The sequence below is a fragment of the Anolis sagrei genome, chromosome 1, assembly GCF_037176765.1.
Source record: "Anolis sagrei isolate rAnoSag1 chromosome 1, rAnoSag1.mat, whole genome shotgun sequence".
Classification (NCBI taxonomy): Eukaryota; Metazoa; Chordata; class Lepidosauria; order Squamata; family Dactyloidae; genus Anolis; species Anolis sagrei.
In genome coordinates this window covers 224,907,947-224,935,701 of record NC_090021.1, presented here as the reverse complement: position 1 = coordinate 224,935,701, position 27,755 = coordinate 224,907,947, and the positions used below count along the sequence as shown (strand labels likewise).

The window sequence follows — 27,755 nt, the reverse complement described above, 5'->3', positions numbered from 1 at the left end:
TGCATAAATGCACATGCACAATATGACACCTTTCTGAAAAAAAATCTTTTTCTCCTCCCAGCAACCTTTGATGATTTAAAAAAAGAAAAATGTAATCACAATTTTAAAAACCAGCTTTGAAGAATATTTTTAAATATAATAGTTTTATTGTGATTGGCACTGACTGAAGGAATCTATAGTCTACTCTAACTGGAACTGATATTTGGATTTAGGACCATATGCACCTCTGGAAAAAGGGGCTCCTACTGCTCTCACATGTGAAAACCCACCAGGTGACCTTGACCTTTGTTGATCTTCATTCTCTCAGCCTCATAGGAAGGCAGTGACAAACCCCTCTGAATAAGTCTTGCCTAGGAAGCCTCATGATAGGTTAATCTTAGGGTCACCAGAAGTCAAAATTAGCTTGAAAGTTCATAACAACATAATTAATAGGCCTGGGCGGTTTCGTTCGTTAATTTTGTAATTCGTTAATTATTCGTTATTTTTATTAATTACGAAACGATTACAAAACACATTTTCAAACCCGGAAGGGTTTAAAAATAACGAAACGGCATCCCGCATACTTTTAACGAGTTTCCGCCCGTTTCGGAAATGGGATGGAGGATGCTGGTGCCCTGGGAGGCTGGAGCCAAGCAGCAAGCAAGCAGTGCACCGTGGCAGTGTCTGATTGGCCGGCAAGGCCTTTAAAAGCGGCTCCGTGTGGCCGCGGAGCTCATTTGTTGCGCGGAGGCGAGGGAGGAGAGAGGTCCGGGAGGGCTGCTTGCTTTGGGTTGGCTTGGCTTGGGTAGGAAAAAGACTTGCATTGGGTTGGCTTCGTTGGAAAAGACTCTTCTGTGTGTGCTCTCGATTGCCCTGTCTTTTGGCTGTGTTAGCTCTACATCAGGGCCAGTTTTTGGTTAATTTTCCATTTCTGAATATTTTTAAAAAATACCTGTGTTTTATTCTTAAAAAAATACAAAAAATATTCTAAAGAAAGAAAAGACTCTTCTGTTGGTTTGTGCTCTCGATTGCCCTGTCTTTTGCCTGTGTTAGCTCTACATCAGGGCCAGTTTTTGGTTAATTTTCCATTTCTGAATATTTTCTAAAAATACCTGTGTTTTATTCTTAAAAAAATACAAAAAATATTCTAAAAAAAGAAAAGACTCTTCTGTTGGTTTGTGCTCTCGATTGCCCTGTCTTTTGCCTGTGTTAGCTCTACATCAGGGCCAGTTTTTGGTTAATTTTCCATTTCTGAATATTTTTAAAAAATACCTGTGTTTTATTCTTAAAAAAATACAAAAAATATTCTAAAAAAAGAAAAGACTCTTCTGTTGGTTTGTGCTCTCGATTGCCCTGTCTTTTGGCTGTGTTAGCTCTACATCAGGGCCAGTTTTTGGTTAATTTTCCATTTCTGAATATTTTTTAAAAATACCTGTGTTTTATTCTTTAAAAAATACAAAAAATATTCTAAAAAAAGAAAAGACTCTTCTGTTGGTTTGTGCTCTCGATTGCCCTGTCTTTTGGCTGTGTTAGCTCTACATCAGGGCCAGTTTTTGGTTAATTTTCCATTTCTGAATATTTTCTAAAAAATACCTGTGTTTTATTCTTAAAAAAATACAAAAAATATTCTAAAAAAAGAAAAGACTCTTCTGTTGGTTTGTGCTCTCGATTGCCCTGTCTTTTGCCTGTGTTAGCTCTACATCAGGGCCAGTTTTTGGTTAATTTTCCATTTTTGAATATTTTTTTAAAAATACCTGTGTTTTATTCTTAAAAAAATACAAAAAATATTCTTAAAAAAGAAAAGACTCTTCTGTTGGTTTGTGCTCTCAATTGCCCTGTCTTTTGCCTGTGTTAGCTCTACATCAGGGCCAGTTTTTGGTTAATTTTCCATTTCTGAATATTTTTTGAAAATATGTGTGTTTTATTCTTAAAAAAATACAAAAAATATTCCAAAAAAAGAAAAGAGTCTCCTGTCTCCGTACCATTTTATTTTATGAAATGATTTTGTTTATAGAGCATTTAGCATTGCGCAATCGTTAAAATCGCACTTTAACGAATCGATTCGTTATTATTTTAATAGCGAACCGATTCGTATTTAAAAACGAAGTTTTCGGAAGTCGTTTTGCGCATGCGCAAATCCTATCCACTATCTTAACGAATCGATTCGTTATAACCTTAGCGAATCGACCCCACACCAATAACGAAGCTTCGGAAGTGATTTGCGCATGCGCGGGGGTCCGCTATCTTAACGAATCGATTCGTAAATATTTACGAAATTTCGTAAATACCGAACTTTTTTTTTGGGAAAATTTTGTAAATATTTTAAATATCGAAACAAAAAAACACCCCAATTACAAATCGATTTTAGAAACAAATTTTTGCGTTGTTACCCAGGCCTAATAATTAAGTACTGCAGATATTGGATGAATCTTGCAATTTCTGTATAGAGGTCTTAAAGAAATATATGGAACCCTTCTTTCATTTACTTTTAATAACTTGTGAAATAGGTTTTATCACTGCACTATAACACAAAACTTCCTGGTACTTGGTGTCACATACATACTTTCCCAATTTGACAGGGACAGTCCCAATTAATCCCTTGTCACTTTTTTCAGATGCTTTTCAAATGCCTCTATTTCTCTCTTTCAGCGTGCTTCCTCTTCATTCTCTGCTTACTTCAATTGCTGTAAATTGATTTTAGAGCACGGAAGTAGTCTACCCTCAATGAACTCATTGGGGAGGGTGAGGGGAGGTGACAGAATTTTAACCTTCACAGTATGTTCAGGTCAAAGGAAAGTGCTGAAATTTCTCCTAGCTTGTGTATTCTCTCTCATTAACAACTCACTCATTAACAAATTTTTCCATTAACTACATTTCTGATTTAGCTTGATCTCACATGTCTCATTTTTCATCTGTTGAATGTTGGAAGGCATGTGCACAGAATAATGTAATTTTTCAACCTTTCCATAATGTAGAGCACAACTTTTCTCAATTGATTTATTTGTTTGATTTATATCCTACTTTTCTTCCAATATGGGACACAGGACAATTGTTATAACAACATATAACTAAAAGAGTTTATTGTACAAAGATTTAAAATATTGTCATGAAGGTAAACTTTGTTAGTGTCGTGGAGTGGTTTGAATGCTGTACTATGTTTTAGGACACTGAGATTCAAATTCCTGCTTAGCCAGAGACTCCCTAAGTGTCCATGGGCAAATCACATTCTCTCAACCTCAAATAAAGACAATGGCATACCTCCACTGGATAAATCTTGTCAAAAATACTGTATTTCACTGTGTAGTAGTCACATCCCCTTTTTTGGCCCCCCAAATCAGTTTCTTTGCTTTCACCATGTAATATTCACAGCTTTGATTCATTATCCCCACATATTTGTGGCAGACAACCTGCATACAGTGTTGCCAGCAGATGAAGATAGCCTCTCTGCTGTGAACAGTCTAGTTAGGCTTCCTTTTTCATGTGTCTTGCTGCACTATACAAACAACTGTTTTGCCCCTCCCACTTGCCTCCTTTGAGCTATTGTGGCTCACTCAGCTGAGCCCAAAAGAACTGGGTTGAAGAGAGTGACAATACCTGCTCTCTTCATCCCAGTGCTTTTGGACTAAGACAAGTGAAACATCTTAGCTGAAAGGGGGCAGGCAAGTAAAGCACTGTAGCTGAAAGGACGCATGATTTTTTTCACCACGTAAGAGTTGCGCCCCCAAAAAAGAAATTAAAAAGTGCAATTATTACATGGTGAAATATGTTGCTGTGATGGAATCTCCATAAAATGGAATTGACTTTAAGGCAATTAAAGCAACAACAAGATGAATTATTAGTATAATATACAAACACATTTAAAAGATCATTCTGTGACAGGCAGTTAACATCTATAGGTTCTAAACAGGATATAAAGCCTTAATACTATTGGAAATCTGAGTCAAAATTGCAATCGAAATAATCCAGAATTTTTGTTGTATTACAGGACCTCAGGACCAAACTTTCTAGATTTACTACTTTTTACAAATGTGTGTGTAGCTGAAGATTCACTGTTGTCCAATGCTGCCCACAAGTCAGGTTTGAGTAGTGCTGCCCTATAATATACAAGTTGTTGAAAAAAGATGGACCTGATTTGAAATTGCTATACCTCCTGCAACCATGAACCACCATGAATGCAACTCTTACAACTTGAAAGGGTGGAACATAGATATCTTTCCCAGCACACAAACAACCCCTAGCCTCAGTCATTCTCAAGATGGCAACCTCAAAACATAAGAAATTTAATATTCTGCCATTCATAATTAGGCCAACTTTTTCTTAATGGTAGGCAAAGGCCATACATAAAATTGTTAGTAAAACTTGATAACTCATTAAACATCTGTACCTTTTTGTGTAATTGTAACACGTTGCCATCATGAAATATACTGCTTTGATATTGGGTCCTTCATTTTGAAACACCATATACATTTAGAGCAATTCATACCTTCCTTTGTCTCCCCTTCAAGATGCTGCCTTAAGCAGCTTCCATAAACCTGTATGTCAGTTTTGACTCTCACCATTTTGAAATGACAGTCTGTTCATAAAGCATATGCCTTTAATAGTTGTCCTCTTTTGGATATTCAATGAATTTCACAGAGTTTTCTCAGACATGGAACAATCAGAAGTGGTATACTTTGCCTTCTACTGAAATATAGCCTACAGCAGCCTACAGACCCCTCTTTCAAAATTGTACCAGGCTTTACACTGTTCAGTTTTCAAGATCACAAAGGTTCTACTGCCTCCATGATATGTAGATGTCTAGTCGAGCATTCTATTTAAAATAAATACTCTCTTTGGAGAAGGGGTCTTTTTGATCTTTTAAATATGCAGCTATAATAGTTTTTGCTAAATTTGTGTTCACTGCATGTACTACATCTTCTGCTGTATATTTCCGGTTGGTTTTCTCTTTTCACCATAGCCACCCATCCCCCAAACCAGTATAAGAAATACGATTAATGGTTGGATGGTTTCTGCCAAGTAAACTGTCTAAGTCAAGGTGGACGTTAATTCTCTCAAACTGCTATGATATCAGTTATATGGGGTTTTTTTTCTTTTTGTTTTCGCTTAGCCTCATATACAGTTACCAATGGGCAATGTCACTTCTATTTAGGTATCTTGTTTAAAGCTGAGACAGGATTGTAATAAGAATACATGCTAACAATTTGACACACTGGGTGGCAAATTCAAGGTAGTGAGAAAATTGCAAATGAAATATTCAGAAAGGTAACAACAACTCAATTATGAAGCAGAAGAAGACTTTGCAAAAATGTTCAAAGGTGTATAATCAGTTCATTGTTACTTAGCAACAACGTGTCTTGTGTGTTCCAATCCTTCTGTATGAATGACTTCTGAAAAGCCACATTATCACTGAGCAAAGTTGAAGGGAAGCACTTTCTATCTGACCTCTGGATTTCAGTTGACATGAAATCTTCAGGGACTGAAAAGCCCCAAGGAAGCACCTAATGTTGCCAGATCTAACACTTTGTCACCCAGAAGTCATTGATGGCACGTCACATGACAACAAATCATGGCAATGATCATGGTGATGATTTTTTTTATTAAAAAAACTCCTTTTGCATGCCAAAATTGTATACTTCAAATGAATGGTTGTAAATATTCTTGTATGGATGCATATTTACTTCTAAAAAACTTAAAGTTCTTCTGAGCATGAAAATCTTAATATATAAAAACCTTCTGTGCATCATGAGTGCGTTAAAAACAAAAAAAGTACAGGGCCAAATATCACCAAATTTGGCCTCGAAATGCCTCATACCCCAAGGTATGACCAACAATCATAAAATTTAAAAGAAACCACCAAAAAGAACTCACAAGTTCTAAAAAAGGAGAGAACAAAGCAGAGCAAGCGCGCAGGAGTGGGAGGGTGCATGCGTGCAAGAGAGCTCCTCCATCCCCCCTCTCTCTCCTCTGCTGAAAAGTCCTCCTCGGCCTGACCGCTTGCTTTCCCCACCCCCATTTGCTTTTCTTCATCCCCAAAAGCAGCAGCAGCCAGCAGGAAAGGAAGGAAGGGAGGGAGGGGGAGGAGGGAGGCCGGCAGGCAGGAAGAAGCCCTGCTACTTGGTTTTTCGGGCTGTATGGTCATGTTCTAGATGCATTCTCTCCTGATGTTTCACCTGGATCTATGGAAAGTATCCTCAGAGTTGTGACCTCACAACCTCTGAGGATGCTTGTCATAGATGCAGGCAAAACGCCAGGAGAGGATGCTTCTAGAACATTGTCATATAGCCCAAAAACCTACAACAACCAATACTCTATCTTATTTTGTCTTGTTTTCTTTTGGCTAAAGTCCTTTAAGCAGTGGATAACATAGTGTGGTACTAGAGGAAAAGATCTTTCCTATATTTTAAGGAAATTACAGGTTATACTTCCATTACTTGATGTCATTTAGATGTGAGCCACAGGTGTGTTTCTAACAATCTTCCAGTACCCTTGTTTACCATTCCCTTTTATTTATCTGTCTCATGAAGGTCTCAACAGCATCCAGTCAGAGTTGGCTGTAGTTTTAACATTTTCCACTGGTGCTGTGAAGGCCAGAATGAGAACAAATGAGCTGCAAGATTATCAGACAGAATGAGCAGCTATTAAAACCAATGGCTATATATATTGAGAAGACTTGGGTGATTTGCAGCTGAGAATCTAAAAGTGTAGCTCTGCAGAAAGGTGACCCTGATTTTATGCTAGGAGAAATCAAATACAAAAAATGAAATCTACTCAGTTTGCTAATTTGGAAGTTGTTTATTTGTTCAGTAACTTCCGACTCTTTTGTGATCAGCCCATGCCAGAGCTCCCTGTCAGCCGTGGCCATCCTCAGCTCCTTCAAAGTCAAGCCAGTCACTTCTAGGATACCATCCATCCATCTGGCCCTTGGTTTAGCCCACTTCCTTTTTCATTCCATTTTCCCCAGCATCATTGTCTTCTCTAAGCTTTCATTTCTTCTCATGATGTGGCCAAAGTACTTCATCTTTGCCTCTACTATCCTTCCCTCCAATGAGCAGTCGGGCTTTATTTCCTGAAGTATGGATTGGTTGGATCTTCTTGGGATCCAAGGCACTCTCAGAACTTTCCTCCAGCACCACAGTTCAAAAGCATCTCTCTTCTTTTGCTCAGCCTTCCCTATGGTCCAGCTCTCACATCCGTAGGTGACTATGGGAAATACCCTTGCTTTAACTATGGGGATCTTCGTTGCCAGTGTGATGTCTCCACTCTTCACTATTTTATCGAGATTGGACATTGCTCTCCTCCCAAGAAGTAAGAGCCTTCTGATTTCCTGGCTGCAGTCTGCGTCTGCAGTAATCTTTGCACCTAGAAATACAAAGTCTGTCATTGCCTCCATGTTTTCTCCCTCTATTTCCCAGTTGTCAATCATTCTTGTTGCCATAATCTTGTTTTTTTTATGTTTAGCTGCAATCCAGCTTTTGCGCTTTCTTCTTTCACCTTGAATGTGAGCTCCTCCTCACATTAGTCCTTGTGTAATAGGAAATTTTGTGGTTAATTGTCTTTATAAAGACCATGACTAAATTGCATCCAAAGGAAATGATGGACACATGTTTCTTTAATATTAAATATCCATTTATTGAATATTCATTGAAGGCCCAAGTAACAGAAGAAACTTTTGTTAAAAAATTGGTAGCTTGCATGTCCACTTTATAATTCTACACAGTATGGGCCATATAATTAATTACATTTTCAAAAGAAGTTGGAAGAAAATAACATTGTGGAAAATAACTTTTTAATTATTTCATTATTTTTGGTAACAAAGTAATGTTGCTGTTGTTCATTTATTCAGTCGTTTCCGTCTCATTGCTCTCTTCCCAAAAAGTAAATGTCTTCTGATTTCCTGGCTGCAGTCTACATCACACCTAGAAATACAAAGTCTGTCACTGCCTCCATGTTTTCTCCCTCTATTTGCTATAATCTTGGGGTTTTTAATGTTTAACTGCAACCCAGCTTTTCCACTTTCTTCTTTCACCTTGATTAGAAGACTCCTCAGCTCCTCCTCACTTTCAGCCATTAAAGTGGCATCATCTGAATATCTCCGATTGTTAATGTTTCTTCCAGCAATTTTAACTCCAGCCTTGGATTCATCAAGCCCTGCACATCGCATGATGTGTTCTGCATACAAGTTGAATAGGTCAAGTGAGAGTATACAGCCCTGCTGTACTTTCCCAATCTTGAACCTGTCTGTTGTTCCATGGTCAGTTCTTACTGTTGCTACTTGGTCAATATACTTGGTCCTCAGGAGACAGAGAAGGTGGCTTGGTATGCCAATACCACCAAGAACATGCCACAACTTATTATGATCCACACAGTCAAAGGCTTTAAAAGAGTAAATATAACAGAAATAGATGTTTCTCTGAAACTCCCTGCCTTTCTCCATTATCCAGCGGATATTGGCAATGTTACTCTGTCTTTTCTAAACCCAGCTTATACATCTGGCAACTCTTACTCCATGTATTGCTGGAATCTACCTTGCAGGATTTTCAGAATTACCTTACTGGCATGTGAAATAAATGTCACTGTACAAAGTTTGAGCATTCTTTAGCATTTCCCTCTTTTGGTATAGGAATATAAGTTGATTTTTTTCCAATCTGATGGCCATTCCTGTGTTTTCTGTATTTGCTGGCATATACCATGCAACACCTTGACAGTACCATCTTTCAAGATTTTAAACAGTTCAGCTGGGATCCCATCATCTCCTGCAGTGACAGACTCCTCAGGATGTCTAGTTTGAATTCAATCACCACACAATCAAAGTTATCCTTAATATTATTATTCTTCCTATACAGATCTTCTGTATAGTCTCACCGCCTTATCTTGATCTCTAGCTTCTGTTAGGTCTCTGCCATCTTTGTCTACTATAAAAGATTTGTCTACTATAAAAGATTTCATAGCTATATAATGCATGATATTTCTCAAAAGATGAAAAATTTGGAGGACATATACTTTAGTTCAGGGGTCCTCAAACTAAGGCCCGGGGGCCAAATACGTCCCTCCAAGGTCATTTACCCAGCCCTCGCTCAGGGCCAACCTAAGTCTGAAATGACTTGAAATCACACAACAATAACAACAACAACAAAATACGAATAAGTTTATATTTGTTAAAATTGTTCTTCATTTTAATTATTGTATTGGTTTAAAGTGTTTTTGCACTACAAATAAGATATGTGCAGTGTGTTTTTTCAAATTATAATCTGGCCCTCTATTTAAAAAGTATTGAATTAAATAAGTTCATTTTAAAATGCAACTTAACTAATTTTCCCCATGCCTCATTCTGTTTTTTAAAGCCTAAATTTGTAGTCTTAAGTGCTAGGAAGATTGTTTTGTTTTGCTTTTAAAATATATTTCTTGGAAATTCTCAGGATACAGTATTCTATATTCTTTGTTTGCATGGTGAAATGCTTTATTTTTGTGATTCCCTGGAAGATACACAGCTGGAATACTTCAAAATTCATATTGCTAATTTCAAGCCAAAATCTAAAATCGAATGGGTCTTTTCCAATTACTCATGTGCATTTTCAGTTTCAGACTAATAACATTAAATTCTCTCCCTGAAGACTTGCATAATATGTCACTTTCATTCTTCTTTAAGCTTCACCTAAAACTCACTTTTTCTCCATTCAGATTTTACATTATCATTTTCATTTATATCTAATTCCAAATTCTACCCCAAGGGGCATCTATACTGTAAAATGAATACAGTTTTGATGCCACTTTGAGGGCTATGGCTCTATACTATAGACCTTGGGAGATGTAATTTTATAGTTTTTGAAGTCTTTAGCCTTCTTGGCCAAAATATTCTGGTGCCTCACCAAACTACAAATCCCAGAATTTCATAGCATTGGGTCATAACCTTTAAAGTAGTGTCAAACTGCATTCATTATAAAGTATAAATACACTCCAGGTTTGATTTTTGGTCATATTTCACCTGGAGAACTATGTTCTGTTGTGTCAGGCCATTAAAAAGCTGTAACTTGTTCAAAGAGGGAGACCAAGATGGTAAAAACTCTTGTAATCCAAATCATACGAGGGACACTTAGGGGTGTTGGGTCTATTTAGCCCTCTGAGAACAAAACACTTGATAACAGACTTGAAATATGTACAGAAGGAGAAAGCTTGTATTCTATTGCTCCAGAGAATAAAATCAAATCATAGGATTCAAATTACAACACCCCCCCCCCCCAAAAAAAAAAAACAACAACAACCGTTCAACACTGCAATACAATAATGGAAAGTTGTTGAACTTTCCTTTGGTGCAGGGTTTTAAACAAAGGTTGGGGTGGCCAGTTGTAGATTTAGGAGGTTCAACTAAATCACTGCTTTTTAATCTTTGGGTTCCAACCAAATGAGGTTCCCTTAGCTCAATGCTGGGGTCATGTAAAATTTCACCACAGTAAAGAGGTTTCTAAAAGCCACCCCTTTACACAAATCTGTAGCAACAATGCACAGTGTTTACTAGGGGTGTGCACTTTTTCATTAGTCACCGTAAGTCATATCAAATTTGTTAAATGAGTATTTCAGAGGCAATATCTGACAAGTGGGCATGGTTCATGCCAAAAACTTAAGAACTGAAACTTACCCAATACTTTTCCATTTGCATTTTATAAGTCTCAGGAGCCTCCCAAAGTCAGTTTATTTTCAGTACAAGGCAGCAAAACCAAAAAGGCTGCATTTGCTCTTTAAATTAAAGCAGAGGGAAAGCAGGAAGCAATGTTCACTGGGGAAAAGATTAAGAAAGCACAAAACTCTGGGAAATGTAGTTTGGGAAGGCAAGGAATCCTATGCCAGAGAATTCAAAAGGCCCTGCCCTAAACTAGGTTTTCCCAGAATTCTGCTCAGCATTAGGAAGCCCCAGTCAGAATAGGGGGGGGGGGGATTTATCCCTTTGTAGCACTAACCAGGCAGAGTTCCAATAAATTGTTAAATCTGCAAAGAGGAGGGCTGACTGATACTTCTAATTAAATCTCTGTACTGTGCTGGGAAGAAATCCCTAAATGAATGGCCTTTGAGATTCCCTTCCAACTCAATAGGGGAAACATATTAATTAGTTTAGAGGCTGAATGACCATTGCCAGGAGAGTTTTGATAGTGCCCTTCTGCCTGGGTTGAACTAGATTGCCCTTGGAAGTCCCCTCCCCCAATTCTAGGATTCTATGAAAATATAGAATTGGTTAATATTGGTTTCTATTGCTCAATATAAGAGACATTTTTTTAAAAAAAGAAACACATTTTTGTCAAATCATCAAAAATTCCCTAAAATCAGTAGGTTATGGATATTTCTGAAAGTTGGCGGGAATGATCCCATGTTATCTTGTGTCACTGTATAAAAAATGTAAGGGAATATCTCTTGTAGGGTTTTTTTTTTTAAAAAAAATGTTGTTTATAAAAACTTTGAAAATTCCCCAAAAATCCATGGATACGTGAAATGTTCTGAAACTTGATGAGCTGACAGTGGTAAATGTGTTCTACCATTGTAGCAATTTCCATCCCAGTAACTGTAAAAATGAGGGAGAAAGGAGCCCCTGAAATTTCCCTACTTGCACATTTACTATAACAAAACAGTAACAAAATTTCATTGTTCTTGTTATAGTAATAAAATTTTCACTAGCAACACTTTGGAAACACTTTGGAAATGATACATCAGTGCCCTCTAATTTTGTAAAGACTTTTAAAACAGTTTTTATCGATCACACATGCCTAGTGTTTACATTGGACTCTACAGAAAACGCCTTAGCTGTACTCCACAAAAAGTAAAACCAGCCTGTTTAGCCAACCTTGCAAATGCTGCTTTATTTTCAATAAATGTTTGACTTTTATATTTATTTTTATATGCCTGGAATCACATGGAAATGTCTTGGGCAGAAAGACGCTGTGAGTGGAAAATGTTTCAGAAGTTTTAAGAAGGGATTTAGAGATCTCTTCTAAATCCCTTCATAAGTATTTTTCCTAGTTCAATAATTTTATCCAATAACTAGTCAAAACCATATATTGTTTATGGGCAAGAATCTCTTTCCACAGAATTTCCTATGGAAAAGTCCAATGTATAGTTATGCTATTGTAATAGCAATGCTACATTTTTGTTATGCCATGAGTGAAGAGGACATTTGCTCTGGATTTCTACAAAAAAAAATGGGGGACTGAACAGCAGGGGATGCTTTAGCTGGAGATCTTGCATGGAGCTTTGGACCCAATAACACTTGGCTCTTTCCAACTCTATGGTTCTGTGATTTCCATAGAGTAAAATAATCCCTCAGTAAATGACACATATTTATTAATTTCCATTTTAATGCTGCCTTTTGCTCTCACAAGGGCAAACAAGATATTTAATGTCAATAAAATCTCAGTACAGTTAAAACAGAGAACATTAAAAGCCAGAGGGAACAAGTTACGAAACAATAATAAACCTGTAATTCATGATAAATTATGTATGTTATGGAGAAAGTCAACATGGACAAAGGCTTCTGATCTCACTATACTAGAACTTGAAGGTCATTCACTGCAGCTGAATGTTGGAAAATTCAGGATAAATAAAAGGAAGAGCCTTGTCACACATTACATAAATAATCCATGGAATTCCCTGCCACAAGATGTAGTAATGACCACTTCCTTAGAGATCTTTAAAGGAGAACTTCAAACATTCATGGAGTTTCTGGCCATCAACAGGTGTTAGCCATAATGGGCAATCGTGGCTAGTACAAGCAAAAAGGGGCTGTTGCTCTCCAGTCCTGCTCGTGAGCTGATGTATTAAAGAAAATGAAGGAATAAATATAGTTTTGGCCTGATATATTTTGTCTCTTATATTTTAAACTACACCAGGCAGTGTAGCACCATATAAAGCTGCCTTGGAGCAGGCCCGGGTCCAGAACATCTATGCAAAATGCAGAAGTGTCATTTACACAGCCAGTGACTGCCGTCACTCTTTTAGGATGGCAAAGGTCTTATATCCTTATGGCACCACAATGTGAGAACTCCTGGTCATTGTAGGCACCTTTGTTGACATTAAAATGGGACACCCAGTTGATCATGAAGAAAAGGGGATCATTCACACCTTGTTCCAGATTGTTTGGTTGTTTGTGTGGGTTTCTCTATTAATGTCAGAATGAGCACAAGGAAAGTTGGATGGTGCTACTGTTCCATCTGTCAAGTAGATCAGGCTGAATTGGACCCATCTGACTGCTCCAAAGCTAGTATGGAGTATGCAGCAAACTTGAGTATCCTCCAACTTTGCTTAAGGTGTGGCAAAGCCATTTTAAAGCTAAAAATATCAGGATGCTCACCAGAAGTAGCTGAGCTGTGTATCATGAACATGACCAGCCTCCCATTCATGGTGAGTCTGTGGTTTTTGGGTTGTGTGGACAAGCCCTTGAAAAATTGACATACACTAGAAGTCAGGTGAGTCAAGACTATTAACAGTATATAAAGTGTCATAAAAACTTGTAACTTTAAAAAAGTCTTTGCCAAAGATCAAAACATTCTCAAGAGTGGGCTTCCTTGGGTGTGCTGAGGAAAATGTTCTATAAATGGCATAACAGTAACATATTTATGAAAATACCTATCTCCTGTCAGTCTCTGCTTCATCCTAGATAGCAAAGTCATCTTGAGGAAAGCCTCCAAAGGGCATCTCTGCAAAGGGATAGGTTCATGCAGGGGTAGGTGCCCTATGCAGTCTCAAAGTCCCAAATAGTGTCAATTGCAACAGTTTATAAACCACTGAACTCTAGAACATCTATAATTTATGAAAATAGCTACCAATCTTTAATTCTGATGAGAACAGTAGAATCACTTTGTGGCAATTGGGAGTCAGGGAGTTGTTCATCATTTGTATCCGGGCCAAAGGCAGTAGTTAGATACAGACCTGAGAAAAAAGTGGGGAAGGCTTCTCTATTTTGGAGCATCATTTCTCTTCCTCCTTTTTTTCCTTGTTCCTACTTCCTCCTCATCTATTGAACTGCTGGAGAAGGGACAGGTCACTTCTGCATAGTATCTGAACAGATTGCTTTCAGGGGTTATTTGAGTTCAGTTTGAGGTCCACAAACAACCCTAGAAAAGCAGCTTATAGTACCCAAACAGCCGCACTGTGGGACCCAGAATGCAGATTCTAAGATCCCTGCGATGTCACAAAAATTGCTGAAGTGGGATTCTTTGGGCATGGTTTCCTTTCTCACTGCCATGCTATATAGCCATTGAAGTTGCTTGTGCACTAGGGCCAACCCTAGCTGTTATTTTAATCATTTTCTCCCACTCTCTGTGCTATGAAGAATTAAACTATCCCTTCTTCCAGTCCATAAGCATTTGTCCACAGAACATTAATTTTATCTCATGGCATGAAAGACAGGCAGTGAGAGAAAAGAAGAAGTAGCATAAGGGAGAGCACTGCACAATAATTTCCTCTTAACTGTCCCCCTCCCACCAGAATATCACATTTTATCCTGTCCCATTCATATCATTCCTCCCATTTCCCAAAGGTGAAATCAGACTTTCTAATCTCTGATGACAGAGTTTCCTGCAGTAAATGGCTTATAATGTTTTATCTCTCCCCCTCACTACCCACTCCTCACTTCTTCTCAGCTGGTTAGTGGAATTTATGCTGGATTGTGCTGATGCTTTTTAGACCATTACCTACACATAGAATACAATCAGCATTCCAAATGTAGCCATAAATCTCATCCTTTTTTTAAAAAAATCTACTGCCGGTCAGCAGAATTTGCTTGTGATAAACTAACAAGACCTTTCTGGAGCATAAAGATAGTCTGTTTTCCTTTGGGCATCTCAAACAATCAACTTGCCATTTGTCTCTGCACGTCTTTAGATATAACCCTGGTTGTTTGTCTTGTCAACTGATCGGATTGCTGATTGGGACATGGTAGTAAGGGGATTCTGCATTTGTACCACATATAGTCTTATTGAACAGGATTTTAAAACACACAGAAACATATCTTTCTGTTTGTTCTCCCCCTCCCCCACTTTTACACAGGAAAAGAAATACTCAGTAGTCCAAGAACAACCACTATTTTCACAGTTTACTTCCTCTGGACAATTAACAATCCAACCTACAGTATCTTGGTGGATATAACTTTTTGTCACTGGAAGATAAATATACAATATCATTTTCTTTAAGTCTATTACCATAAACTCTTTATAGATTGGAAAGTGTCCAGGTAAGAAAATGTCTTTGAAGTGAGTTATAGTATGAAAAGTGTATTCTCAGTGTCCAGTCTTATCTAACAACCTCATCAGATGGGGCTTACTTCAGAGTCATACGTCAGTTCAGCCCTAGTTTACCTATAGAGCCCACCAGCTCCCATCTCATGACACAGATGAACTTTCAACAGGGCTCTGAGAGTAAACTAGCATGGAACTGGCATATGCTTACCGTGTTGCATCAGAAGCAATGAGCAAAAGCCATGAAGTCAACACTTTCCTCCGTGGGACTGGCTTAATAGTAAGTCGGGTAATGTGGGGGATGGGACTATGGTTCCTCATGACCCCCAATGGTGGTTACCAAATTGACCATGATGCATGGTGATTCCAGCAGTCCATCTAAAGAGATCATAAGTGATCATATCACTGAACATAAAGGTCTACGATGTGAAGATACCCCACTGATTTTCTCTGCCTTCAAAACTATCTTCCAGAAAAGAAAAGAAAAGAAAAAACCTGCAGTGTGATTTTGCAGAATTTTCCAAGAAAGCTGCATTATAGAATGTTGTTAAAGGTGTTTCTTCCCCTTAGATGATCTACTGTTTTGCTGTGGTTGTTGTTGCTGCTGCTATCAATGTTGCTGCTGTTGTTTGCAACTTATAGCAAGCTTAAGACAACACTGAGAGTGCCATGTCCTATGTTATCCAGAGGGTCTCTGTGGCCAGGTGGGGATTTGAACCATGGCCTCCCATAGTACTAGTCCTACACTTAAACTATATACATGCTAACTCTCATAATCTATCTTTTTTTTTACATTTCCCGTTAGCACAATTGGGATTCCCCCAACCTTTCACATTTTACCTATTAATTTGCTATGGAGACATTTTTAAAATGCTGATGTGACTTTATAAACAATAATACAGTTATACAATGCATGGAGTACGTTTAAGGCATATTTTCCACCACTTTTCGATTATATACTTGCTGTTCTACTATAATCAGTTTATAAAAATATTTTCTATGCTATGAATCCGCAAACTGGCTTTAAGATTAAGATAAAATGACATAGTATAAAATTCCCTCTCACCGATGACTAACTGTAAGCTTTGTATGAAAGACAAACAAACATGGAAATAACATTTATACTTATCAGTATACTTCAACAGATCTTAAATTGGTAGTCTATTTCAAAAATACAAAAATGTTCCACTCATCCCACTCTAACACAAACAAACAAAAACCCAAATATAAAGATATGCTGAAGAAAGGGTGGCCCTCATGAAACCCATGCTGTGATTTCATCTTTGGTGTGCTAATGAGACACTTCACTTGCAGCCCTGTTCTCCTGGCTTTGCTCCTAAACAAATGGTACCATCTTGGCAGTCACCCAACTGTTCTGCTAATTAATTCACCATCAAGTTCTCTTTTATCCCCCTGTCCAGCTCATCACTTTTCATTTTCTGCTAATGCACTTGAGAGATAAGGCCAAGGAAATGCTAGCAGACTCTCAAACAACTTTGGACAGGGTCAGACCTCATTGGTCCCTGTAGTCCACATTAGGATCATACCCTAATATAACTTAAATATAATCTTCCTCTAGATGTAGACTACAATGTCAGAACGATATTAAAGAATCATAAAATCTTCTTGGGAATGTTCCATTACACTGGGTAACCACATAAATTATTTTATATATAAAAAACCCTACGGCATTAAATAGATAGGTATCCTGGAGCATATGGACTCATTTGCATATGCTTTCTGAGCATGTGTAAAAGTCTTATCACTGTGTGTATGTTAGGATGAGTGGGAGCTTCCATGTCAAATGGAAATGTGAATCTAGTCTGGGCGTTAACCTTTATAATGGGATATACAAGATGCTTAACTCTGCATACAAAATACGTTAACCACTCTGGATAATTCTTTTTAAAAATTGAATAAAGGATATAGCAAAGTCATCAGCTCCACTGACACTGAATATTAGTAACACCAAAACCAATCAGTTACCAAAAGCATGTTTTAAAAAGGGGGCTGAGTTCAATCTGGTAAAGAAAACCTGCATTTCCCAAAATCTAATCTGTTCTCCATTGCACTCTTTGATTAGATAGTTAGGAATGTTAAATGCATTTTCAGAAGTGATATTGGGGGAGAGGGATCTAAGAAACTTTGGGAGGTCAAAAATGTTTGGGAGGTCAAACATTTAAAAAATCAGAACTGAGAAATAATTTTAAAATATGTAGTGCTAAGAAACCTTATCATTTTGGAAGGTGAAGGACAAAAAAATAGATGTCTAATAGTTCCTATACATTACACTGTAGAATTAATGCAATTTGACACCATTAACTGCCATGGCTCAATGTTACAATTCTGGACATTGTGGTTTGGTGAGTTATCAATTGTTTGGCAGAGAAGGCTAAAGATCTTGTAAAACTCCAACTTCCATGATTCCATAGCATTGAGCCATGGCAGCTAAAAAGGTGTCATATAGCAATGCCTTCCAACCCCCGGAAGAAGAGACACAGACACAAGTTATGGAGTAAACTAAGGGCAACTTTATTAATGTTACCTAATTAAATCTTAAGAACATGAACCTTTTCTAACCAAAAATGAGACAATAATTTGGTGAGGGCTAAAGCCGAGGTAGCGTTCCTGCCCGACCTACCCCTCGGCTGATATTGGGCGAAAACACCAGGTCTCTGGATAAAGTAATCCAGGATGACCTTTGCAGAGAAATGCAATGGAATAACTCTGCCCCAAGGAAATTGAGGTCAGGGTCTCCCATTTCAGGCCATTTGTGTACGCCCTCATCTGGGCCCTAAGACCCACAGATGAGGGTTTCTGCTCTTGACCTATAACAAGGGTGCATTGGGTGTATGCCAAGATATGTCATTGTCCTCTAATTCTGCCTTGGCCTATTTATGAACCCATAACTCCCAATCTGCCCTTTAACAGTATAGGGTAGGCGAAAAAAACCCTAGATCTTTGGGGGGGGGGATTCCTACCCGGCCCCTCTTGGTGACCTAATATTATACTGTTAGCAGTGGGAGGATGGGTCGAAGTCTTCTTTCAAATGAAGCTAGAGGGGGCGAAAGCAGCATTGTAGCTCCTCCCCCTCTGGAAAATTGATCCGGCAGGATCTATTTTCCAGCCTCTTCTCCAAGGGAGGAGGCAAATCTCCTTCCCAGCCCCCACTGCTCAGGGACTGGGAAGTTCTGTTAATTCTAAGGTGTATAAGACACTGGAAAACAGGATTAGAATCCCCCACTTCTGCAACAACAACATCATTATTATACTATTATTATTAATACTATTACCAAATGTGTTCCTATTTGTGGTGATCACATGGAGAAGCCAAGAAAAGTATGTGGGGCTAGCCACATACTCCAATGTTGAATGCAACAGATGGGCTCCCTAGCTGACCTATGGTTGGCTCATTCTGAAAAATGCCCTCCTCTTCACAATTTTTCCATTTGAAGCACTGAGGGTTTATCACAGGGTGATAAAAAAGGTCAGTTATATGTTTTCCATCTCTACGGAGAAAACTCGGTATGCATGGAAGTATGGCCTTTGAAACTGCATTGATCATGGACCAGATGAAGAGAGTAGCTGTTGCACACACTGTTGTTGAGGAGATAACACTAGCTCCATATAATCTTGGATATTCCTTTGTCTATTCAGACTGATGCCTCAAGAGGATTTAAGATTGACAAGCATGTACAGTACTAAATATAATATGTTGCAAATTGTTTATATAACCTGACTCATTGTTTCTAGAACAAATTCTGATTTCATCGTATATGACAAATAAAAACACTGAACTCCAAACTCTGATTACTTGACTCTCTGATTCATCTAGCCTTCCTGTTGTGCTTCACTGTAATGATATTACTGTCTTTTGTATTGTTTGCAGTCCCCAAAGCTTTTGTTTTCAATCTACATTTATTTACATTTAAATTTATTTTTTCTGAAAACTTTGACTTCTCTAACTATGCTTGATATGAAAAAAATTAGTCCTTGTGGAATAAATCTCTTGTAATAGGAAATTGTGTGGTTAATTGTCTTTTTAAAGACCATAACTAAATTGCATCCAAAGGAAATGATGGACACATGTGTCTTTAATATTAAATATTCATTTATTGAATATTCATTGAAGGCCTAAGTAGCAGAAGAAACTTTTGTTTAAAAAATTGGTAGCTTGCATGTCCACTTTATAATTCTACAACATTATGGGCCATATAACTAATTAAATTTCCCAAAGATGTTGGAAAAAATAACATTGTGGAAAATAACTTTTTAATTATTTCATTATTTTTGGTAACGAAGAAATATTGTTGTTGTTCATTTATTCTGTCATTTCCGACTCTTTGTGACCTCATGGAACAGCCCACGCCACAGCTCCCTTTCGGCTATCACCACCCCCAGCTCCTTCAAGGTCAATCCAGTCAATTCAAGGATGCCATTCATCCATCTGGCCCTTGGTGGCCCCTCTTCCTTTTTCCTTTCATTTTTCCCTAGCATCATTGTCTTCTCCAAGCTTTCCTTTCTTCTCATGATGGGGCCACGAAACGGGCAGGGATAATTCATCTTAATAAGCATGTCAACCAACCCTGTGATGGACCTGAGCCATGAAGAAGAGCTAAGCGAGTGATTTGGCTCCCTCCATGAAGGCAATCTGTTAAAGTCTGAGACACTAAATTTTCCAGTCTGGGTGGGCCGCTTTAGGCATAGAGCCTTGGTGACTGTTATTTCTAACACTTTGCCTCTACTATCCTGCCCTCCAATGCACAGTCAGGCTTTATTTCCTGAAGTATGGACTGGTTGGATCTTCTCATAGTCCAAGGCACTCTCAGAACTTTCCTCCAACACCACAGTTCAAAAGCATCTATTTTCCTTCACTCAGCCTTCCCTATGGTCCAGGTCTCACATCTGTAGGTGACTATGGGGAATAATATTGCTTTAACTATGTGGATCTTTGTCACCAGTGTGATATCTCTACTCTTCACTATTTTATCGAGATTGGTCATTGCTCTCCTCCCAAGAAGTAAGTGTCTCCTGATTTCCTGGCTGCAGACTGCATCTGCAGTAATCTTTGCACCAAGAAATACGAAGTCTATCACTGCCTCCACGTTTTCTCCCTCTATTTCCCAGTTGTCAATCATTGTTGTTGCCATAATCTTGGATTTTTCATGTTTAGCTGCAACCCAGCTTTTGCACTTTCTTCTTTCACCTTGATTAGAAGGCTCCTCAGCTCCTCCTCACTTTCAGCCATCAAAGTGGTACCATCTGCATGCCTAAGATTGTTAATGTTTCTTCCAGCAATTTTTACCCCAGCCTTGCATTCGTCAAGCCCTGCACATCACATGATGTGTTCTGCATACAAGTTGGGTGAGAGTATGCAACCCTGCCATATGCCTTTCCCAATCTTGAACCAGTCTGTTGTTCTACGGTCAGTTCTTACTGTTGCTACTTGGTCCTAATACAGATTCCTCAGGAGAAAGACAAGGAGATTTGGTATGCCCATACCATCAAGAATTTGTCACAATTTATTATGATCCACACAGTCAAAGGCTTTAGAATAGTCAATAAAACAGAAATAGATGTTTTTTTTCTGAAACTCCCTGCCGTTCTCCATTTATCCAGTGGATTTTGACAATTTGGTCTCTTGTTCCTCTGCCTTTTCTAAAGCCAGCTTGTACATCTGGCAACTCTCATTCCATGTATTGCTGGAGTCTTCCTTTCAGGATCTTGAACATTACCTTACTGGCATGAGAAATAAGGGCCACTGTACGAAGAAATACAATGCACTATTTCAAAACGAATGCAATGACTGGGGATGATATATCTATACGGAGTAACATTTGTAGGTTATTGTTTGGTAACTTTTGGGGCATTCTCAGAGGCCTCAAAAACAAAATATGTAAAGATGTGGGTTTTGTTAAAATAATTCCTAAGATTTCTTCCCATCAGATATATCTATGGATAGTAATGAAAAGTAACAGAAAAGTCATGAAAATGTAACAGAAAAAGAGCAACATAATAAGTAATATAGGTTACTATGCAGCATATCTTGTTTGATCTTGCAAGCTAATCATGTCAGCCATGGGATTACATTGGTATTAGTGTCATCCAGTGTGTCACCACTATGGACCTCTTTCTATACCAGACCAGACTACAATATTGTTGCTAAAATGCCTTGCCCCTCCTGCATTCTGAGATTGTGAACATGTGTGCATGTATAGTTAGCGTATTCAGTAACAATAAATATGTCTCCCGGCAATCAGAATGGTAGATTAAGCCTATATTTACCTTCACAAATCAAAGCATGCCACACAAAAGCATGTGTCTTGGCATACAGTGTGAAAAAGCAGCTGTTGTTAGAGTCAAAAGCCATTATAGCTTCAGGGGCAGCAGTCAAATGTATGGTGGGGAGGGGCAGATTGGCTGAAAAGTGAACCTGAGGAGAATGGTGTTTTAAAATATCTGTTTAAAGAAAAGTAGCAATGTAGAAGGAGAGGAGATAAAGTGGGCAAACATTGTGTGCAAAAAGATGGCGAGGGAAGAGTTGATCTCATCTGAGAACGTGTAAAGGGGAAAGGCAAAAGTGGTTTGAAATCCAGCCAAACTTGGCTGCCTTCCCACCTGTCTTGCCCAACTCTCTCCCAACCCATACTATTGGTGTCACCCTTCAGATAAAGTGACCTGGTGTGGCCCACTCTCTCCATACACACCCTAGTGACACCACTACCTGATTAGTATTCAGATGGGAGGCTGCCAATGAATGCCAGATATTGTAGGTTATATTTCAAAACAAGGAACTGGCAAGACTGCAGTTGAGTTTTCCTTGTCTTAAAAATCCCCTAAGAAATCTCTTAGGTTACTAAAGGTCAACACGTGGGTTGAAGACACATGCATACAGAAGTGGGCAAAATGTACTAGGATCCACAAATATGCAAATCATGTCAATTGCCTTAACTTTTCAAAGGACAGGATGATATGATACAGATATTTTGGTTCTTTATAGTGGCCACTTAGTGTTGATATGTGAAATCACAATTCTGCTTACCAACTGTCAGTTTCCCTGCATTTAAAACTCTTTTTGAACAGTGGCAAGACCTTTTGTATTAATATATGTAATGCATCATGAAGCCATTGTCTTTCTTTGTTAATGCATCAGAATTTGTGAATATAATTAAATTTAGCTGTTTCTTTTTCTAGTCGTCCTTTGTAAGTTCCTTATTCAAGGACCGTGATCAGTAAATCCTTCAGTCTAAATGAAGCCTGCACAACCTGTGGCTCACCAGTTGTTTTGGCCTCCAACTCTCAGAAGCCTTAGCTGGCTTGTCCAATGGCCTTCAATTCTGGGAGTTGAAGGCCAAAAAGACGAAGGGCCACAGGTTGTTCAAGCCTGCTTTAAATTAAAGAAAATTGAGGTGTTCTGCTTCTAATGTCAGAGTTGTGACCATTAATCCACTTATGTAAAGACTGTCCTATTGATCCAGCTTAAAGGGGCATTGTTGGCATAGGACAGCATATATCATATTGGAAGAAGAGCAAGTATGTGCCTCTGATATTGAGGGTGATGTTGCCTCTGTAATTGTTCCTAGAACATCACCAGGTACCTAAGCTAGTAGTAAATAGAAGTGGTTCTTAAGTAAATCTAGGACTGACCACAAAATCCCATTTAAGCTGCAGTGACTGGTAAAACCAATTTGTATCTTTTCACAATAGACTTACAACAGAGGCGATTTCCTGGCAAGTTCCATAAATTAAGTAGCTTATGATATATTATGTCAAATACTTACTGTATGAACACCCAAAAACTTCTACCCGTAGGCCTATATTTCCACTGGGATTCCATTTCAGAGGAATAAAGCGCACAAACCGAGCCTTAACTGAATGCAGAAACTTGTGCTGGACAACACTGTCAGCATTGGTGTTCCCTTGGAAGACCTGTAAAGAGAAAGAAGCCTATGTAATTTTGCTAAGGGAAGCCTCTACCAAAAGAAACACAGTTGGTTTTTGTGCTAACTATAACTGTTATCCACTACAGGTAGTCCCCAAGTTACAAATATCTGATTTACAAATGACTCACAGTCAAGAACAGGGGTGAGACCACAGGAAGTGAGTGAAATCTACCCCGAGGAAGAGAAAATCACTCCTGAAAGAGTAATAATGGGTAAAAGGCGTCTCAACTGAAGCTTTCTCACCAATCCTTGCTTCCACAACAAGCCCATTTTTAAAAACTCCAGTGATCACAGGGACAGAAAGTGAGGTGAAATCTACTGAACAGAGGCACAGATAACAAAACAGAGTCCACCCTTCCCTATGCTAAAGATAAAAAAAATGGCTGGAGTTACACTTAAAAATGTATCTATTCTGACTTACATACAAATTCAACTTAAGAAGAAACCTACAGAACCTATCTTGTTCATAACTTGCGTACTGCCTGTACTTGTATATTAGTGCTCACATTAAAACACAGGTAACAGATTTACATCCTATTTATTGACATTTCCTCAAAATATGGAAGTCCAGCACATGAAAGACATGAGTGAAATAATAAAATCTAAGAAGGCCACTTGATCAGAATCTTCAAGGCAAGATTTTACAGCACTGTCCATTAGGCCTGGGTAACAACGGAAAAATTTGTTTCTAAAATCGATTCGTTTTTTGGGGGTTTTTGCGTTTCGTTATTTAAAATAATTACAAAATTTTCCTTTTAAAAAGTTCGAAATTTCGTAAATGTGAAAAAAATTACAAAACATTAACGAATCGATTTCCGAAACAATAATGAATCGATTCGTTAATGGCGGACGCGACCGCGAAATACGCTAAAAAACCTCCAAAAAACTTCTGAAGCTTCCCTCTCCCTCTGTTGTTGACTGTTGGTGTGATATTATAATTTTTTTTCACTAATTAAACAAAAAACAACCATAAAACCTGCCCCAGACATGCGGAAATAATAACGAAACGACCTCAAAACAATAACAAAACGAATACAATAACAAAATACGAAGCATTTACAAAACATATTTAAAAATTCGTTTTTTAAAAAAATTGCTCCAGAATGGTTCGTTATCGTTTTGTAATTAAAAAAAATTAACGAATTATTAACGAATTACGAATTAACGAAATGAAACTGCCCAGCCCTACTGTCCATGATAAATGGTCATTCACTCACTGCATATACTCCCTCAGCACCTTCCTGGGGGAGTTGGCTCTTTTCTACTGATGAACAGATAGTGGTGCGGGAGTTTCCCTCTAAAGTTTAGCCACAACCTGGTTCACTGCCGTTTCCTCCAAATGGTTCTCATTTTACTGTCTGGAATAGTATACTGTGAATATATGTGGTAGACTGTTATTTCTACCACTGAACTTAACTTGTCTGGGTAAACATTAGTGGTGTGCAATTTTTTTTGCTAGTTCCGTAAGTTGTATTAAATTTGTCAAATTTGTATTTGCAAGGCAATATCCGACATGTGGGCATAGCTTGCGCCAAAAACTTAAGAATCAAAACTTACCTAATACTTTTCTGTTTGCATTTTGTAAATATCAGAAGCCTCCCAAGGTCAGTCTAAAACCTCCTTAACCTACTGTATAGGTTTCTGTCTTAGGGTCTCCAAGATGTTATTTCCAAACAATGCAAGATCTAATTTTGAAATGAGCTTGAGCACTTGTATTACTAGTACTGTCACTAGAAATAAAAAGAATGTGGTCTTCTGGAGTATCTAAGGAGGATTTGATAGTACTCTGGTCTCTCTTGGTTGTTCCATTTTGTACATGCCTAATTTAGATAGATCACTTATATTTTTTAACCTAAATATGTAGGTTAGAGTGATACACATAGGTGTACACATAGAACTGGGATATACAGGCATTTCCTCTAGACACATCATTTAAACTCAAGGACGTGTGGAAGCAGTAAAAATCTGCCATACTATTCATTTGACTGCACCTGTCAATATCAGCATCAAGTCCATCCATTAAAAGGGGCAGCTGTTAATAGAACTTCAAGAAGGTGTTATTCTCTTTTTGTAATCAACAAGTCAGAATTCATTGATTAATCTGTCATATAGCTGTGGTAGATTATAGAGACCATATTACATCTATTGTTGAAACAACTCCACTGGTTGCCAGTTTGTTTCCAGGTATGATTATTACAATTGTCCAATCTACACTATCATATAATGCAGTTCCAAACTGCATTATATGGTCAGTGTAGAATAATATAATGTAGATTAACTGCACTGATCTGTATCATATGAGTCTACACTAATCATATAATGCAGTTTCAAACTACATTATATGACCGTGTAGATGCAGTCTGAGGTTCAGGCTATTTGGCAAATAGTGCATCCATCTATGAGCCAGACTGAGCTCTAATATCATCAGAATAGACATTTCTTTCAGTCCCACCACCATCAGAAGTATGGCAGGCCTTTTCAGTGTCTGCCCCTAAACTCTGCAACTCCTTTCCATGGGAGGCTAACCTGTCTCCTAAATGTTGTCTTTCCACTGGCAAACAATAATATTTTATTTAGATAGGCTTTTTAATAAGAAGATTTTAAATAGTGGGTGCTCAATAGTTTTAGCCGAACTAAAAACTTTTTATCTTTTTTGATTGCATTTTATTATTTTATGCAAACACAATTTGTTTTAATACTGTAGTTTTGAAGCTGAGCATGTCCCCCCCCCCCCATTTGACCTTTTCCCCCTTCTCCTCGTAAAGAAATCCCCCCAGGAAACTGCAGAGCCCAGGCATTCACTAAAGAACTTTAATCCAGAATTTCCTTTGCATGAAAAATAAATTGGCAGGCGGCTTTGTTCTCGGAGGATTGCCCAACAATGCTGTTTGCCCTCTGGTAGACCCCTAATCATTTTTCTACCTGGAGGTCAGGGGAACCTCAAAAAGACCCCACCTTCACACTGGTTGATTTAACTAACTTCTCATTGATAGCATTAACCCCAGGCTGCCCTCATTGTTCTCCTGTCTCACAGCCAGGAAGATTCTGGATATTTTTACACATGCTGATTTACAACACTCATGAGCACAATAGATCAGCCCTGCTTGAGACTTCCTTTTTTGTCTCGCAGGCCACATGCCATTTTTTCAGAACTCATCCACAGATTCCTTTGTGTTCTATCATCCCGACTCCCTCTCTCCTGATTTGCTGTCACTGCTAGGCAGCAGGAGCCTCCCCATTGGATCCTACGGACCACTGGAGCTTCCTGATTCCTCCAGAGGCGCCGGGGGCGGGAGGGCCGCCTCCCAGCTGTTTGCCCATTGTCCAATCACGGTGGAGGGAGGCCAGGGTGGGAAGTTTGAACTCTGCAACTTTGAATTTACTATAAATATGGCTGTATTGATGTATTCTCTTTATGCAGCTCTGCATCCTTTTCAGCTGGATCGCTAAATAAACCTCGATGGCTTTTCTTCAACCTTGGTGAGATTTATTTGGGAAAAATCAGGGAAAATTCTGGGCCTTCCTCCTCTTTCACTTGCCAAGGGTTTCAGATTCTCTTTGGTGGGTCTAAGGGCTCTTTTCTCCTGGGCAGGAGCCTCCAAATTCTAGCTCGATATCAGTTTTCTTCTTTTAAAATGTTTACTTTTTATGCTTTGAACTGTATCAGCCTTCTAAATTGTAAGGCACTTTGAGTCCCATATTTAGAGGAAAATGCAAAATCTAATTAAATATAACACAGTCCAACAACAACAAAAAGTCTTGCTTTTTACACCTGTTCTTAGGGCTATTTGGGATGCTTATTCAGAAAATTGCATTGGATAGACCACATCAGCTTTAGTTTCTATGGTTATCATGGTTTTCTATGGGCAAGTATTTGGCAATAATTTATGTTATATGGCATATATTATGAATCTGAAAAACTAAAGCTCATAGGGGTAAACTGGTACCATTTTTGGAATTAGGTCAAATATACTAAGGAATGAGACTAATATTGGAAGCACCAAAATGTGTGTTATTATATACACAACTTGGGAAATAGACAAGATAGACAATCCGATCCATGTTGAAGCATCTGCCTTTAGGAAAGCAGGTGTAAAAAAGCAAGCAGAACTGTGTGACTATAGATATAACGGGTAGGTAGAAGACAAAGGCCTCACTTGGGAAAGACTGCCTGCTCATCAAAGAAAAATAAATTAAATGCCATCAGGACAAGGCTGATGTTAAACTTTCAATCTCACTCAGGGCACAAGCCCCAGGATGGCCAAAAGCAATGTATTTACAGATCCCCACAAGCTGATGACCATAATGACTGGTGATTATCTTTTCTCCCACTTTATTAAGCAGGTAATGGGGTAGGTTTGAACTGTAAGTGGAAAGAAGCAGTATTGGCACACAAACATGAGTGGTGAGATGGAAGACTGGAGGTTAACTGCTTTCCAAAGGGAGTTACTTGAAGAGGTAGCATTAGCTAATGCCTTCTCTTTTGTCAAAGTCACAGAGGCGATATCTACTGAAGGGAAGTGGGAAAGTAAAGGCCAGGGACTCACAGGTGCCAACACTACAGATGTTCTTTATTTGCATTACTGGACGGCTCAGAGCAAGAGTTCAGATGCAAAAC

General features: G+C 38.4%; 1 protein-coding gene across 2 annotated transcripts in view; it reads right to left on the bottom strand.

Moving 5' to 3' along the window:
* Nucleotides 1-27,755, bottom strand: part of CNTNAP5 (contactin associated protein family member 5) — a 488,740-nt gene that overhangs the window by 271,329 nt on the left and 189,656 nt on the right. For both annotated transcript variants that reach the window (XM_060774167.2, XM_060774159.2), the window contains exon 4: nt 22,976-23,123. In XM_060774167.2, coding sequence (XP_060630150.2) covers nt 22,976-23,123 — 148 coding nt within the window. The remainder of the gene's footprint in view (nt 1-22,975; nt 23,124-27,755) is intronic.